Source organism: Heliangelus exortis, chromosome 1 (genome assembly GCF_036169615.1).
Source record: "Heliangelus exortis chromosome 1, bHelExo1.hap1, whole genome shotgun sequence".
Lineage (NCBI taxonomy): Eukaryota > Metazoa > Chordata > Aves > Apodiformes > Trochilidae > Heliangelus > Heliangelus exortis.
In genome coordinates, this window is record NC_092422.1 from 191868761 (window position 1) to 191886994 (window position 18234).

General features: G+C 38.3%; 1 protein-coding gene across 3 annotated transcripts in view; it reads right to left on the reverse strand.

Annotated features, from left to right (window-relative positions):
- CELF2 (CUGBP Elav-like family member 2) overlaps positions 1–18234 on the reverse strand; it is a 374712-nt gene that overhangs the window by 303020 nt on the left and 53458 nt on the right. For 2 of the 3 annotated variants that reach the window (XM_071734168.1, XM_071734172.1), the window contains exon 2: positions 18–53. In XM_071734168.1, coding sequence (XP_071590269.1) covers positions 18–53 — 36 coding nt within the window. Of the gene's footprint in view, positions 1–17; positions 54–7629; positions 7698–18234 lie in introns of all 3 variants that reach the window. The other variant, XM_071734175.1, reaches the window with a different exon arrangement.

Consider the following 18234-nt stretch of genomic DNA (forward strand, 5'->3'; position numbering starts at 1 on the left):
CTGAGCAACTTGCTTACCTTGGCAGCGTTCCAGATAACTCTGTGGCAGTCTCTCTGAAAGACACAAAGTGAGGACAAATTAGCTTGGGTCTGAAAAAGCTATAAAATTTTAAAGATGCCTTTATACTGCTTGAATTTGTAGGAGTGCAGAGACACATCCACAGCTTCCTATGCAAACGCGTCACTCGCGGATGCGACGTCCGGATGATCATATACACAGGAATGTGAAAAACAGATGATGGAGTGTGATCTAAGGATTTCATCAGAATCAAGTTCTCAATGGTTCAATTACTCATTTTTGAGGCATAAAATTATCACTATTCCAGATGCCAGCACTTACAATCCTACATAGCCAAAATGTAGCACTGGGCCAATTTTCCAGTGGCAAAAGTTCCCTTTTTTTTCAGTACTGCAGCAGAAGCAAGACACAAGGCACATTTATAACCATGTCAGGCACTGAAAAAACCCAACACATTAATGACAAATCTTCTTATGATGGGCTGAGGCAATCATTATTTTCCAAAGCTGTGATACCTGATGCGATTTGCTTGTTTGAATCTGTTTTGTGGGTTTGCAAGTTGTTTAGGGAAAGTGAGTGTGAAAGAGTGGAAGAGGGATGACATAACAGCTATGTCACATTAAAGCATAATTAAATGCATTATCATTACCTGTGTACACATTTCTTAAAATACATACCCAATTTATTACCACTAGCTCCCCTCCTCAGCATATTTGCTTAGACCTTATCCAAACATCAGGAAAACAGCTGGATAGCTCCATTTGGCCTTTCTCTCCCAGTCTAAGACTTTATAAATAACAGCAAAAAGGCATAAAAGAGTTTGTTGTCCCACACTTGACCAGAAGTCCATCTCGTTTCACACTTTGCTCACCCAGTTAGGAAATCTCTGTCCTCTGCTTAAGCTTGCCACACAAAAGGCAACTGGTTAGCTCATACCCTGTTTGCTTCAAGTTAAATCCAAACTGCAAAATTTCACATCTGTAGCTTTGAACTTGTGGTATGGGACAGTTCTCAACATTACTCTCTTCTTGTTTATCCCTGAGAAACAGGAAATCCTTTAACTCACTTTTACATACAGGGGAGAAAAAAACCAAATAAATCTCATCTTCTTTTCTAAAGGGTGTGGTGGTAATTAAGAGAGATCTCAAAATCTTCCTTGCCTTAATAATCTCCAAACCCATGGATCTAGAGATATCCAAGTATGGAACCAAGCCTAAACATTTTTGCTTCTATGGTATAAACCTTAGAAATACTAACTTATTTACAAATGCAAAGAAAAAAAATAAAAGAAAAAACATATTTTTAAAGGCTCATGAGGAACTTTGACATGTTCTGAAGCCACTTTTTTTTTTATATATATAAACGGGGCAACTAGCAAGTTATTACAGTAAGAGCACAATAATTCAGAGCTCTCCTTAATTACTCTATTCCCTGTGCTTCTGGCAGCATTTGAACCATAAGCAGCTACAAGGGTCTTGGATTTTTTAATGATTAATTTTTCTTTATTGAGCACTCCACAGTGACACCCGGGCTTTTTCCTTAATGGTTACAATGGCGACCGTAGACTCCATTACAGTGTCAGAGAAGATAAAATGGTCCCTCTAAACATGCACAGCTTTGCATTTTTGTGGAGTCTCTATCTTCAAGCTGTGCAGTTTGCTGGTCACAGAAGGTTGCCTTAAACCTCCCAGTGTTTTGCTTCAAAAGGCACAGTGCAGAACCGTGCTCAGCGGTTGCAAAGAGGAATAAGCAAAAAATAGAAAGCTGGCTCACACCCTTTATTGCACACACCATTCAGCCACAGACCAGCAGATATATAAACCCTCTCAGAAGATCCAGTTCTTACCCCAGCAGACAGGTATGAATTTAACAAGTGCCTGTGATGAACAAAGTCCATGATATAAATGACATCAAAGGTGAGAGCCAGGAGCAAGAGGAAGAGAATGGAAAGCGATAAGAAAATGAAATTAGAGTGGAGCAATTCAGACTTGGTTCTATGGGGTAATTTGATATAGCTGAACATTTTAGATATTTTCATTAAACTCTCCTGCATATTAGTATCAAACCACCTTATTTTCGAAGCCCTACTCATAATTCATAGAGTTGGAAGAATGAATACAGTATTTTCAGTAACCTATCAATGGACTGCATCACTAAAGGGTTCCAACAGTCAGGAAATTTTTCCCTTCCACCACTAATCACTGCCAACATCTCATTTCATTGAAATGCTTTTTTTGGGGAAAGAACCTGGACGAAGAAGTCAGGAGGGGCATTTCTTCATTTTTTCTTTTAAAGGGACTCCCTACCCTTTAGCTACCTATTATCACTCTAATAACAGACTAGCATGAACCTTATTGCTTTAGGGTATGGGAGCTCATTTTATAAAATAGCAGTTGCTCATCCAGTTCAAAGATACAACCAGGGAAATGGCAGGTGGGTGCTGCAGGAAGCCTGAAGAAGCAGAGGCAGCTGTTTAAAAGAGGATGTTAAGCTGGAAACACAGTGTCAGCTTCTGAGCAGAGCAGTGAGTGATCGCTGCATCTAAATTTCTAAAGATTTTCATTTTTGTTAAATAACCCTCTCTACAAGACATGCTGGCCTTCTGAAAACAATTATTAAATCGTCAATACAGTAGCAAAAAATCTGAATGTGATCAGAATCTTAAGCAAAGACACTGCCAGCTTTTAGTATACACATTTTTAAGTTAATTAATTGTGTTGCCAGTTTCGCATTCGGTCAGATCAAATTATAATTTTAAACAAAAATATGTAAGGTAATGATTTTTTAAATACAGATGAAACTCAAACTGATGAGTAAAAGAGAAGCCTGATTACTTCCCAACTGTCCAAAGATATCACTCTCTCATTAACTCAGTAAACATTTAAACCATAAAAAAAAAATTAAAATCCACTTTAGGTTATTAGGCTAAAAATATTATTTTCCTAGAAAACAAACACAATTATCTCTGCAATGTCACTGGAAATAAATGGTACACAGACTGCTGAAGATGGTTAATGTCCACTGTAAGTGTCCTATAAATATCAGGAATTGAAACACTGCTCTATAAATAAATTTCATGGGAGTTTAAAAAAAGAAAAACTTATGGAGCAAATTACTCATCAAGAAAACCCTTAAAGTTTATTTAAAGATAATGGATACCCGTTCTGCAGTATTTCAAAAAACTGAAGCTAGACTTATACAACCAATTTTCAGATCCCTAGTACTCCCAAATGACACATGCAATAAACGTAACTCATAATTTACTCTATCTACAGAAAAAAAAACAACCAACAACTGTATTTTTTTTCCTTGGATAAAACCAAGAGAAGAATAATACTCGAAGGCAAAAGGAATCTAAGACCGTTTATTTTCACGTTCTGTCTATGGTATGGAAGGATGAGCTTGAAAAAGGGTGAGGACAGAAACAAATGTTTTGCTGGGACTGCCCTGAATTTGACTGAAATCAGTGCAATGCAAACAGGCTGAGCTAATGCACAGCAATGCAAAGTACAGAAGAGGACATGACTAAAGACCCTGGAAAAGCTTTTAGGTGGAGGGTGACACTAGAAAGCACAGTCACAGCATTTATAGGAAGGTCATTTATGATTTCCTAGCATTTTGTGTTCAGCTGGGGCAGAGAGGTCATGGAAGGTGAAGGTGCTGTTGAAGCCAAGAGGGTGCTGGGTGGGAGGTCAGCATGCCAAACAATTACCCCATCACATGTAGCCTTCAAAAAACTCAAAACCAAAAATATAAATAAAATTAAAAAAAAAAAAAAAAAATCAATCTGAAGTTTACAAATTATTTACTAGATCTGTGAGGAGTTCTGACCCACTGATGAGGGTCTGTACCCTTCAGAGAGGGCAATGTAGCTGTTCACAAAAGCCAGCGTGGGCAAACCAAGCACCACACACATTTTGCCATTTCTCTCTACAGGCTGAGAGATCCTCCCCGTAGGATAGGAGTAGGATGTGTAGCAGAGCAGAAAGGAATAAATATTTTAGTCAAAACCTTATAGTGAAGTGGAAGTGGGAAGATCTGCATAAAGATCAGCAAACAGACTTTACTGCCTTTTAATTTTGTTTAAAGAAAGTTATCCATGAAAACTATTCAGAATGTTTGGAGAGTGTTGTGTTTGTATTAAATTTTATGTTCCCTGATAAATCATTCGGTGCTCTTCTCTCTGAGGCTGACTTACCCACTTATGTGCAGGGTCTGGCACAAAAAGCTCTGAGGTTTAATTGTGCAATATTTTTGTCAGGTTTAGTACTCTATGCTCTGGCTCAAACCAGGATGGCTTCAGTGGAGATGTAAACTGAGGCACAAGAGACAGAGCAGGGGTTTAAAAGGCAGCTGAGGTAATCTTGTGTAGATTCTTCTAGATGCATGCCAGGAAACTGAGCAAAGTACTGAGTTTAAACCATGCAAGTCAAGACAATGCACAGAAACAACTTTTTTTTTTCCACAGGATCATGACTCTTAGTGATTTGGAAAGTCTTAGGCCTCCATCAGGCACAGTTTTGGTGGTGAAAAGAAAAGCACATGGAGAGAAGCTAAGCAATCTGTCAGGGTGCTGGGGAAGATGCAAAAAGAAAGCAACACATTCCTAAAATCATGTTGCCATTCTTCCTTTTTCCATTTCACACTTTGAGGAGAGGATAAGGCCCGCCTACAATGCACAAGGCACACGAGGATAAGGTCATAAGGATAAGAGGGAAGCTGAAGAAGGGAGCTATTTGGTGTGCTATCAAGAAAGCAGCACAAATTTGAACAGCAAACCCTCAAGATGCAGAATATGAGAGTCTTTCAGCTTGTGAAGAGAAGTGTCCAAAGCCTGAGGCCATGTTTGTAGGCTTCAGAGCCAGCAGTTGTTTCAGCCAGAAGGGTTAAATGGTCCAGGAAAAGAGACCACGACCCATTTGACTCTCTGGGATGTGTAGCAGCACTTAGTTTACCACTTACACTAATTTTTTTCCATGAAGCAGAGAAAAACCCTCTAAAGTTTAAGCTGTTATTTCTGGTTTGGGTGAAATTTTCAACCTTTTACTAAACAGAGTCCTACAGCTAGCACAAGCATTAATCATACTAGATGGAACATACTTGTGAGCAGAAATAAGTACAAGGGAAATGAGATACCTGAGAGAATCACTTGGGGAGTTATGTATTTTTCGAGGAACATTCACAGGAGACATAACTGGATGTGCCAACTGTGCTGATAAGGTGTATGTATCACAAATCACAATCTTGTTGGGAACCAAGAAGTTCTACCTTGAAATATTTCCAAATATTGCGTAAGAGTGAGGTCATTTTTCCTTTTGACCCAGGGGCAAACCTAGCTTGCCAGAACAAACAAGGGATTTGATTTTTTCCATCTCTTTCCTGGCTCTGCCTACAGGCAGGCACCGTACCACCAGCTCTCCACCCTACACCCAGCCACACAAGAAGATCAGGTTGGACATGGGGCCAAACTGTTGAGCAACACCTCTGGGCTACAACGTTGATGGTTCCTGTGATCCCCAACTCAAAGGGATCCATCCCATTAATTTTAATGGCTTTTCACCAGACCATCAATAAACAGCTTTTTAAATTGTCAGGGTCCCTGACTGCAAGGCACTCTCAGTGCTGCTGCCCAGGCAAACATCAGTGAAGTGGCAAGAGAAAAAAATGGCTCCTAATTGTCGGTATTAAGCAGAACTAAAGAAAAGTTTACAAAGGGAAATGAAGGATTTTCCACTTAAAGCTGGGGAGAACAGCTGAAGAGGAACATTAAATTAGCTTTAAAACGCAAGGTTGTATCAGGAGGAATATAATTGCTTAGTTGGAATTTCACCAGGACTTTGGAGTCAATGCCTCTACTCTTGCAGAAAAGCGCCGTGGGATTTTTAATGACCCCAGATGGTCAGGACATTGATTTCACATTTCAGCTGAAAAATGGCACCTCCAAAAACACATTGTTGTCTCTGCTCTTCCTAAAATCACATGGGGGGACTGTGTCCAATTTGACTTGGAAGAATTAATAGTGTGTATTGAAATGCCATTGAGAGACACAAGATGTTTCACTGCTCTTTAATTGGGTAGTTTCTCAGCTTTGTTAGAGTGCAGAAAATAAACAAGTTACAGTTGAGCTAAATATGGTGTTTAAATTTTGAATTCAGTTTTGCTATAATTAATTAGATGGATTCTACCAAAGTTTTTTTCTCTGAATCACATGCTTTTAGCATATATTTCCTTTTAGAACTGTGCCGTATCACCAGTAAAGATCAAAATGGTAGAAAATAATTTAATCATTTAAAAAATGTATGATGTTAAAAAGAATAACCAAGATTTCAAATTGATGGTACTGTAAGTATTTTATCTTTCACACAGTAAGCAGCAAATAAACACTGCAGTTTTAAAACTTCACACAGTGCTTAGCTGCCTAACAAGGATCATAAATTTGCAGCAGAAATACTGCATAAGCAGTCTCTGAATGTGCTATTTAAGTGCAAGCTAAATACTCTTTTTTTAGGAAGTGATGTAACAAGTTCATATGTAAAAATCTATTTCTATACAAGCTGACATTCTGCAAGATTAGCTGACTGAGATAAAGGACGTGAGCAAACACGCTTGTTGTTTTCTCCCATGATTATTTTTAAAAGCTTCATTTTTCACTATTTTAAATTTGCTACTTCTGAATTTTTCATTCCTCTTAAGGTAAGGAAGAAATCTCTGTGCATTTAGAGATAAGTATTTGCCATTAAAACAGGGGAAATCCCATGTATATCCACTACACAAATAATACCCCAAATAAAACATGCCCCCATCATTGTTATTATTTTTTTTAGATTTCTTTAAAAAATGTTTCTTTTTTAAATCCTCCATCTCCCTCATCTTTGAAGACAATAATATTATAACTTAGAAACTAAAGCAAAATTTAGGCCAAATCCTCACTCCTTGCAATTTACCTACAAATCCCATTTAAGATCTTGGCCTCTTGTCTAAGTACCCACCAAGGACATCACATGAAATCTCCTCTCTCTTACACCTTCTGCTCTGGTATTAAAGAGTAAGATAAAAATGAATAGGTGGAAGAAACACAGCAGTGTGTCTTTTTATAGATTAGTAATGGGGGCACAGATAGGATGCAATTCAGCCAGGGTCATCTGGGAGAAACAGTAGGGCACAGAGGAGGAATGAAGAAAGATCCCACTTTGGTGCTTTGCTCCAAGGTCAGTCCCTGACATGGTAGATGTGCAGACACAGCTGGTGCAGCATGGGCACTGCTGCTGCCAGGTGTTTTCTCAGGGAAGTTAATTCTGAAAGTTAATGACTCAGAAACAAAGGAAGGAAAACCATGGGTACAGATTTTGGCTTTCTGGGGTACAGCAGAGAGCAGAAAGAACATGTAGGAGAATCCACCATGGTACCAACTCCTACATCTTCACCCTGTTAGTACAGAGAGAGAATTAAGGGATGCACAGGCTCCTGCCTCAGGGAGCTTTAGGAGATCAGTGGGAGGAAAATACCCTCTGTGTCTCTCCAAAATGAAAAGAAATATCATCCAGAATGGATGCTCATTACACCTACTACAAACTGTCTGGCCAGATTTTGCACACTTGTTATTTTACTGACCTGTAGCTCATACTGCCAATACCCTTGCTTGCAGTGTTGTGTTATACTTCACCACCATCTCTTCTCTACTGTACAAAGGAAAGGCAGGGAATCATGCCTGAAGTCTCAGAAGTAATTTGAGATCAAATTTAGCCATACAAATATAGAAGTGCAGGAGGAGGCGTCTGGGCCATGTGTTAATTCTACACAAGATTCATACATCAGCTTGGGTTTGAAGGGACCTTAAAGATCATCCAGTTCCAACCCCCCTGCATGGGCAGGGACACCTCCCACTACATGAGGTTGCTCTAAACCCCACCAAACATGGCCTTGAACACTTCCAGGATGAGACATCCAAAACTTCTCTGAACAACTTGGTACAATGTCTCACAACCATCACACTAAAAAATTTCTTCCTAACGTCTATTCTAAGTTTACCATATTCTAGTTTAAGGCCACCCCCCTGCCCCCATCACTACACGCCCTGGTAAAAATTCCTTCCCTCATTTTCTTGTAGGCCCCCTTCAGATATTGGCAGGCTGCTAGAAGGTCTCCCTGGAGCCTTCTCTTCTCCAGGTTGAACCACCCCAAGGAGTCATATAATCACAAGGATGCATAACATACATGAAGAAAGACACGGAAAGTATTCGAGTACTATAGAGAGTGATGGCCTAGGTACTTGCCTTAGTTTTTAGAATGTTGTGCAGGACTGCAGTAAATGTTTCCTGACATTTAAGGCTTTGTCATATCTGTGTAGATTGTGGGAAGTAGTTATACACACCATATACACAAGTATCTTTTATGATGAAGCAGATGTTGGTTGGGTCAAATCTTGATGTCTTTAGTGAGAAATGAGAAAAAGAAAAACCCACTCTAACAGTTTTCCATGGAATGCTCCCACTGCACTCTTCTGCCTTCCCCCCCAGTTTCACCCACTAATAGTTCAAAACTCTGGCATTCCCTGGTGTTGGATATTTTCAGTAATATACACAGACTTGAAACCATAAAAATTTGGAGTATGTAATTCAACTTATTTCATACAAGTCACAGTTGATTATCTACCAAGAAATGTCAAGCTTGGAAATGGCATCTCAACCTCGTCTCAAAATACTTGACTGAATCAGAACTTGGATACTTCAGCTATTATGTATTTAAATACTTATTATTTTCTTACCCTATGCAGACCAAGCAGAGACATGCATTTGGGAATCTCCAAAGCTTTATGAAGCTGAGACACTTTCTGGATCAAATCCAGATGGTAAAATGTAGGCTCCTTAGAAGAACTAATAGTAGTTAGGAAGGGGATGGCCTTGCTAACAACTTGGTTTTTTTACAGGACCCACATCAGTACTTACCAGTAAACAAAAATCAACATCCCCCAGCTGAAAACCCCACAGCTTTCCAACCTTTGCAGTCTTACTACTTCCAGCTAGGAGAGCTGTGAACTCTAACTGTATTTTTCCACTCAGAAGACAGTAAATGCCAGAAATCTCATAAGGTCAGTTCTTGCTGAAGTGTTTAGTAGCAGGGATGCTGGACATGGCCATAAGCTGTACCACGGGCAGATGCAAACTCCTCTGCCTACACTCCCAGCTATGGAAATAGAAACCAGCTCTGATAAATGCTGCAGGTACCTTACCTAGCCCTGGGGAAGCATTTAATGACTTTGGAAAAGCCTGTTTTTCTTCAGGAGAGGTTTCATCAGGAACCACTGGAAAACATCTCATCTCTACCTAGAACACCCATGTTGCCACCTCCTCCTTCAGACATCCAGCATATTGTCTTTTAATCCACCTGCTGACAGAGTTACAGCCTCTTGACTGGGTTACTCAAGGATAAAGTCACTGCTTAGCTCTTTCTGTCCTGATATCTCCTTGGGAGCCAACAGACAGCAGTGTCAGGCTGAACCATGGGATGGCACAGGAAAAACACAGAAAGGACTTCAAGCCCACCAGCCAGCACTTCGTGTCCTTCTAGCTGCAGTTCAGAACACTTGTTATGCTAGTTCCATAAATACTCCAGTATCTTCTGGAGCATCTCAGCACAAACAGTAACAGATGTTGGATGATGTTATTTCTTCATTCTTGTTCATTTGTTTTTCATCTGTTATTTTGTGCCTTTTTTTTTCCCCCCCACTCTTGCCACCTGCCCATCCACAAATCAATAGTGTTTAAAAAAAATACAGTCAAGCTCTGTTCTTATTGTTCCCTATACTGCTGCCCAAAATTAACAGGACAAGAGAAAAAAAGAGATAAAGACCTAATTCATTGTCTTATTTCTGACCTTAAAAGGATGAGTTATTTTGACAGCCCGAAGTGAAGAGAAATCTGCAGAGCTGGCCACCTCAGGAAGCTGAAGTACACAAGTACCACCATTTCTAACAGGTTTATTAATGTCACTGAAGAAAATATTGATGATGTAAAATTATTACATAAAGTTTAAGGTAGAAGGTACCAGTGATATAAATATACAAGAAAGTCCTTTTCTCCTCAACCACATCCAAACCAGAAGATCTTAAGATAGTTCTTTAATGGCAAAAACTATTAGGCTGCAATATATAGCAAGCACATTTATTAATCATCAGACCATTTATGTTCTGTAATTCTACCACAGTTGAATAACATGGACTACTAAGTACCTGAATCAGCTATTAGCTGGCATTCCTGCTCATTAAAACTCACTTATTTAGACTTTAGCAATGGTAAATGTAACCAGCCCTGGAGGAGTGTCACAGTGCTTGGAAATGGCACATTAAGCTTCATTTACCCAGCTACACTCATAGGCAGAGGGGGAAGGGAAAAAATCCAGTGACAGTCCACAATGAAGCTCAGAAGCTTTTTGAAGCTGCATTAAGAAAATGACAAATCTTACAAAGAGAGCCATAAAGCTTCCTCAAGTACAACAGTTCTGCAAGGAGCTATTTATCATAGTTTGTTGAAAAGACTCCTACGTTTAATACTATTGGACTGTGAGAGCTGATTATTAAATGTAATTACAGAAGTAGAGGAGAAATAATAGTTTATTGCCAAGCATAAGCAACACTGTATTAACAAAGAGGAGTAGGGAACATGTTCAGCATTTGGAATTGTATCATTAGCTTTTCTGGGAACACATACACAAATGTATACACATTTAATTCCACATTAGCTTCCACTAACCAGAATTATCCTTCAGTAATTTCTGGTCAGGGTCAATGCATCCATCTACACTTAAGAATAAGAAAACAGTAGCCAAAGTGAATTACTATTTGGGTTTCAGCTTTTATTCCTTCTCTGCTTAACAGAGATTTATTAAAGAACACCCGTAACCTGCTGTCAATAAATATTGCTCACACAGGCTTATTGGCAGCCCTGCAATAGGTGCATTTTTCCTACAGTGCTGCCATTTGAAGGGAACACTTTATTCAGAATATGCCAGTTATCAGGACATTCTTCATGCCGTAAATCTTTTAGACCAACAAGTTTTGATTTCTCACTGCTACCTGCAAGAATTAATTTTAACTTCTAGTACACCTACATCTTTGAATGCTTGCTTGTGTAACTAGCCATCCATTTTCTCTCTTCTTGTTGCTGAGTGATTTCTCCCAAATTCTTGATGCTGCTTCTTAACTCTCAGAAATTCACCTCATTTCTTATGCATCACTGTCCTCGGTGAACACCCTTTTTTTAAAACCCACACAATTCTTTCATAAAACCTTCTCTTCTGCTTTGGGGTCACCATACATACTTTTCCCAAGCTACAAAGCTGTACAAACTTAGAAGCAGAGCTCCTTACAACTAGGACAACAGTTCGTGCCAGCAAGCAGGGCAAAACCCCAGCCCTATCCCAGCAGTTTCACAAAGTTTAGACTGAATTAACTCTGCTGCTGGTCCAAGACTGAAACATTTTGCAGAACTATGTTTTGGAAGGAAGGCATGAAGTGACAGATGGATTTTATTTATTTTGGGGAACAGCTTAAAACAGGTTGGGAACATTGGAGAGGATCCTGGCACGACAAAACAAAAACTGTATGTATCTGAAGCACTGGAGAGATGCAGAAATCACCATCACAAGAACACACACACACGTTCATCAGTAATAGGATGCACACTGGCCTTCACTCTTTAAGCAATGGTCTGGTTTGCAGTGGGAAATATAATCAGTAGTTTTGAAGCTCAACAACTTCTTCCAAGTATTTGCATTCCCTCTTAAGTTCATTCTGTAGCAACAGCTTGATGTTTTACAAGCAAAACTCAAAAACAAAAGCAGTGTGCACGTAGCTGAATAAAAAGAAGAAAGAAAATAGAAAAAGAAAAAAGAGGAAGGAAAGAAAGGAAAGGAAGGAAGGAAAGAAAGGAAAGGAAAGGAAAGGAAAGGAAAGGAAAGGAAAGGAAAGGAAAGGAAAGGAAAGGAAAGGAAAGGAAAGGAAAGGAAAGGAAAGGAAAGGAAAGGAAAGGAAAGGAAAGGAAAGGAAAGGAAAGGAAAGGAAAGGAAAGGAAAGGAAAGGAAAGGAAAGGAAAGGAAAGGAAAGGAAAGGAAAGGAAAGGAAAGGAAAGGAAAGGAAAGGAAAGGAAAGGAAAGGAAAGGAAAGGAAAGGAAAGGAAAGGAAAGGAAAGGAAAGGAAAGGAAAGGAAAGGAAAGGAAGGAAGGGAAGGAAGGAAGGAAGGAAGGAAGGAAGGAAGGAAGGAAGGAAGGAAGGAAGGAAGGAAGGAAGGAAGGAAGGAAGGAAGGAAGGAAGGAAGGAAGGAAGGAAGGAAGGAAGGAAGGAAGGAAGGAAGGAAGGAAGGAAGGAAGGAAGGAAGGAAGGAAGGAAGAAAGAAAGAAAGAAAGAAAGAAAGAAAGAAAGAAAGAAAGAAAGAAAGAAAGAAAGAAAGAAAGAAAGAAAGAAAGAAAGAAAGAAAGAAAGAAAGAAAGAAAGAAAGAAAGAAAGAAAGAAAGAAAGAAAGAAAGAAAGAAAGAAAGAAAGAAAGAAAGAAAGAAAGAAAGAAAGAAAGAAAGAAAGAAAGAAAGAAAGAAAGAAAGAAAGAAAGAAAGAAAGAAAGAAAGAAAGAAAGAAAGAAAGAAAGAAAGAAAGAAAGAAAGAAAGAAAGAAAGAGAAAGAAAGAAAGAGAAAAAGAAAGAGAGAAAGAAAAAGAAAAAGAAAAAGAAAAGAAAAAGAAAAAGAAAAAGAAAAAGAAAAAGAAAAAGAAAAAGAAAAAGAAAAAGAAAAAGAAAAAGAAAAAGAAAAAGAAAAAGAAAAAGAAAAAGAAAAAGAAAAAGAAAAAGAAAAAGAAAAAGAAAAAGAAAAAGAAAAAGAAAAAGAAAGACTGCAAGTCAGGTGCAAAGAAGAAATCAGAATCTACCTTATCTACCTTTAGGCATTCACATCCCTAGATTTTGTTCAAAGCAGCATTTTCACATGGGCAAAAGACCCTCAGGCTATATTTTTGAGGGGGGTGAATCCAAAAAACTTGTGGATATATCACTAACAAAGATTTTCAGCCATGCTGCAAAATCCTTGGGAGCTCAGTGCTGATTATATTGAGATGCTTAAAAAAAAAAAAAAACACAAAAAAAATCCTGCTAGCTATCTATCTTCATCTATAGATACACAGAGGCATTTGAGAAAAATCTCTCTGGGTAACATAACATCATCGGTGTAAAAGAAAACAAGTTTTCCTTTTGAAGGTTTTTGACTCATTTGGAACAGATAAATCACTGCAGCAGCACTTTCCAAGTGACAATTATCTTGCCACAATAGCCATAAAAATAAAATAAAATCAACACGGATGGAATCCAAAGTAGGAGATCTAAATTATACATAACTATATTCATAAAACTACACCTCTGCTCAAAGTTGCTCTGTACACTACACATATGCCAAGATCTCTTAATCTGCTGCTGATGTGCTGCATATTGCAGTCGTGTGCAATTACAGTTAGCTATAATTAAGCACAATTACAGCTTTTATTTCTTACAGCTTTTATTTCTCCACTTGTTCCTTAAAAAGCATAGTTGTAATAAAACTTTTTTCCCCTTTTATTTTTTTTTAAGGTGAATATAATTATACATCCCTATAACACCTCCAATAATTAGTTTGACTCAAGTTTCTTCTGGAACAATTTTCATTTTAACTGTCAGATCTGCCATCTATAGTCAATAGAACACATTGTAAAAAAAATTCTATCATTAACCTTTATTCACCCCATAATTCTGCAAAAGAACTTGAAGAAATTGAAGAATTCTTTGCTTAAACATCTAGAGGCTAAATTCAACTGACACCCCTTCCCTAGCAATACCTTCTTAATCACAGGGAACCATTATTATTATTATTATTATTATTATTATTATTATTATTATTATTATTATTATTATTATTATTATTCTAGCTGTCTATAACAATAATATATTAAACCTGGGCATAAAAGGTATTTGGCATCTCTGCATTTTATAGCCTGCTTTCCATAAAAGAATCTCTTTACTGTATCTTTGTTTAGAATCTACCAGTGATTACTAACCATGCAGACTGCAGGGAAAAGTAATTAAGTTTAATAGAAGCCACCCTCATTTTTGAAGCTGCCCTCAATTTAAGCCACAGAAGGAGAGTAATTAAATTTAATGTGTGCCACAGCTTTTAAATGAAGATATGGCAAGAAAAATTCTCTCGCTCTGAAACGCATCTTTTCTGAACACTGCAAAATAAGTGTTGTGATGCAAAAAGATAGCAAGCAACAACCACCAAGTTGTTCCAAGTTCTCTTTTTCTCCTGGCCATGTCTTCCAAGGGGTGAGGCCTTTGGGTAGACTGGGAACAGCACAATCTAAGTTACAGAAACAGGGGTGCCTGGAGTAGAATCACAGCTGAACAGTTTCCTGACACATCCTTTGCCCAGGTTATCTGCTTCAACTAAATTAAGAAGCTTTTGTGGCAGGGTCCATCTTTTACATGTTTTTAGCACACTTTTGACTGCAGCCATAAATCTGTAAAGCACAGATGTTGGCCAAGAGCTTCCCCCAAACATGGGGGAACGAGGACTTAAGAAACATATTTTAAGACACAGACACAAATCTCTATCTCTTCAGTCTTCAAGTCATCAGAAGAAAATATAGAAAATAGCCAAAGCTCTGCCATTTTGCTAAGCAATAGGCTTATTAAGTGTTGCCCAGAAACAGAACTTAAAAACTAGGTGTAATGAAGGTATTTCAGTCTTACAAAGATGAACATAAAGACTGAGGAGCTGTGAGACAAAAAGAGAGGAATTTCCCTCTTCCAGCTCTGTAAAGAAGCAGTGGGCTCTCTCTGTATGTGTGAATAAATTCCTCCTCACAGAGAATCAGAGAAGTTTCATCAATGAATTTAAAAGAAATGAGGAATTTAGAGGCTTGAATTACTTGGTAAAAGGGACGAAAACTGTTTGTTGAGAAGAAGATTAAACTGAGATACTAAACTCACAGTTGGTTTACAGAAGAGCTTTGAAAAATATAAGGCTTCCAGGCAGCCTCCTCTCCTGAACAGAGTTTTGTACCTACCATTAGGGCTGAACAAAACTTCAGCATTGAAACAGAGTCTAGACCTGAAAAGGCAAAATCTGGGATAAAATTTCAAAAGCCTTTGTCCCAAAGGCTACTCCAAAATTCAAAACAGAAAAAGGAAAGAAAAAAAAAAATGGGGAAAAATGGGTATAGAATAAATAGATCCTTTATTCCAATTTCAAACCCTACCACAAACCTGCCATGTGCTTCCTCAAGAGAGGGGCTGAATACCCCATTTTAGCAGCATAGAAAACAGACACCTGAATCCCTGGTGAACACCCTGTGCATTGCAGGAAACTGTATGTACAGCAATTTAGATTTACACATTTCATCTGGATTTCATTTCTTTGTAAATTTGTCAAAAATGAACATTCGTAATAGTAAACAAGAGACAACCAGAGCTTCATGTCTGGCTGTCTCCTTGAAAAAGCCCTCAGTCTTACAACCATCAGTTCAGGGACTGTTCAATAAGCACATCCACACTTCAAATCTTGAAGCCACTGCTAATATAAATTGCAAGCAATTGGGGAAAGAGACTGCATTTGTAGTTATTTTTAGTTTCTTGACAGAAATAAAGAGATTTGCTTATACATATAATGACAAAAAAGTTAGATTTCTTTTTTTTGTTTGTTTTAAAGTAGAAAAATAGGGACAAAATTGCTGTTTAAATTCTAATTTTTACTCAATTATATTTTAAAGGGATCTTACCAGATGCTGGAACTAAAGCAACATGATTTTGCTATATTTATAACTAAGCTGCAAAACATTCCAACATTTACAAAGAGAAGTAATCTCTCTGCTAATGCCAGGAGAAGAATAAGCTCAAATGCTATTGCACATGATGGCTCTTAATAGTTGGCACTAGGAGAGGAGAAATGTCTCTACAACAGCATCAAGGAAACTTGCATTGCAGATACTTCAGCATCACAACAAAGAATAAAAAAAGAGGAAAAAAAAATGTTTGTGTAGAGTGTTAACATAGGATCATAACATACACAGGTTTCCAGTCAGGATGGATGAAAACCCAGGCGAGCTGTGGTCTCTTCCCTATCTGCCCCAATCCAAAATCCCTTTTCCCATCCAAACCACATGGTGTTCATGCCTTCTGCTCCCTCTTAGGAAGCAATATCCTTTTCTCTCACATTTCCCAATCAATACTTTGGCCCTTCTGTTGTTGGCTACCAACAAGACAACTCCCACTGTCCTCTAATACACCCCATGCCTTCCCCCACCACCTGCAGCAGAATTATAGGTTGTACACAGGCTGGCTGAAGCTTTTGGGGAAAAATTAAACCAAATACCACCCAAGGTCTTCAGTAGCTTCTCAATTCCCTCTAAAACAAATGCCAGGTGTACAACATAACCTTCACCCCTCATCTGATCCTCTCTTTGGAGGATATGGGTCCTGTCTCAGTTGCCAAATTCTCCAACTGATGGTGGGATGCAATTCAGGTTGTGATGCAGGAGCAGCAAGGCTCCCCCAGGCCACTGGCATAGACCACTCAACTGGTTAAAAATTCAAACAGAGCAGTCTGGAAATTTTTGAACAAATGCTTTAAGATTATGGAGCACATGTTACAGCTGTAACCACCCACAGTTCCCTCCTACAGAACAAACACTGAAAGCAAAAACCATTCACTGCAGAAGTTGAAAAATAATGAAAAAGACAGCAGTAAGTATGACATTAAAACCTATGGGTATTTCCTGCAGGAACTTCTGCAAGAAAGAGGGGAGGTTTGCAGGACACAACAGAATAAGAAAACACAGCCCTGGTTTACAAGTTCATGAGAAGTGTGAGGACTGATGCACAAGGCTGCAGTACTTATGTTGATCACTGATTTCTCACTCATGAAGGAAATGATATTTTACAGTAAAAAGGTGCCATAGTGGGTGGGATGGGAGGGACAGCCTCTTCTATCTGTTATTAAAAATAACTAAACCAGACAAAACCCCAGATAACCTCAGTTAAAAAAATTCCAAAGTCTCTGAGGAGAGCAGAGAGTAGAATAAGAATTCAAGGTGCCATTCAGCAGGGAAAACAACAACAACAACAAAAACAAAAAACAAAAAAACCAAAAAGAAAAGAAAAGAAGCAAAAATATTAAATACAAGCAAAGCTACATGTTTTCCACCATGGAACTGATTTTTTTCATGTTCACTTCTTGCAGTGATCATTCAGCTCTATGCATCAAAAAATCCTACTGATACCAACGTGCATGGTCAGTCAGCAGGATATTCTGTTTCAAATATGACAACCGAGGTGGTTTCTTTGATTTGTTTCAAGAGTGCAACAGAATTTTCCACTTCTCCCAGTGTCTCTCATGTTCAGGTAAATGTTACAGCTTCTGCAAGTGCAAATTAAATGGTAATTATAACCTGGCTAACCTACCTCATCATTAAAATGCCTGGCACAACTCATTTGCCCATGGAGCAGAGATTTGCTTCTCTCACATTCACTTGAGGAGGAAAATACTCATCTTTGGATGCTATGGGCAAGCTGATTGCTCTGATCATAGAGGGCAAAACTGGAGGTGTCTGTTCAAGCCTCTAGGAAGGAGTACTGCAGTTCAGGTGGAAGAACATATTGCCATGTTAGTCAGTAACACCATTTGGGCAAACAGCTTCCAGTAGTGTCTCAGCACTGGTGTGTTTAGGGAAAAAAATAAAGATTTATCTTTCTGGTACCAAATGCCCAGAGTGACCACATCAACTGCACAAGGAAAAAAGGATGTGAATGAAAGTGCTAAGGTTCTTACTACCTACACCTACTGTATTTCAAACTGGTATTAGGGACTCCTTATGTATGAGATCCAGGTTAAATTGTTATGCCTCTGTGACAGGTGGAAATTGAGCTGTAAACAAATCAATGCCAAAGAAGAAAATACTAAGAAGAATAAAAATAGCAATCAGCAGAAGTCCCTTAAAAGCAGTCTCAAATACAGAAAACAAAAAACCTCCAACCCTGTTGTCTAAAGCAGATATATCTACAAAAATTTCTTTCCAGCTGGGGAGGCAGTATTATTTAGACCTCTAGATACATTATATTTATTTTATATATATATATACACACACACACATATACATATAATATTCTCTTTGAGCCAGAAACAACATTTTTGTTGCATTTACAGACAGT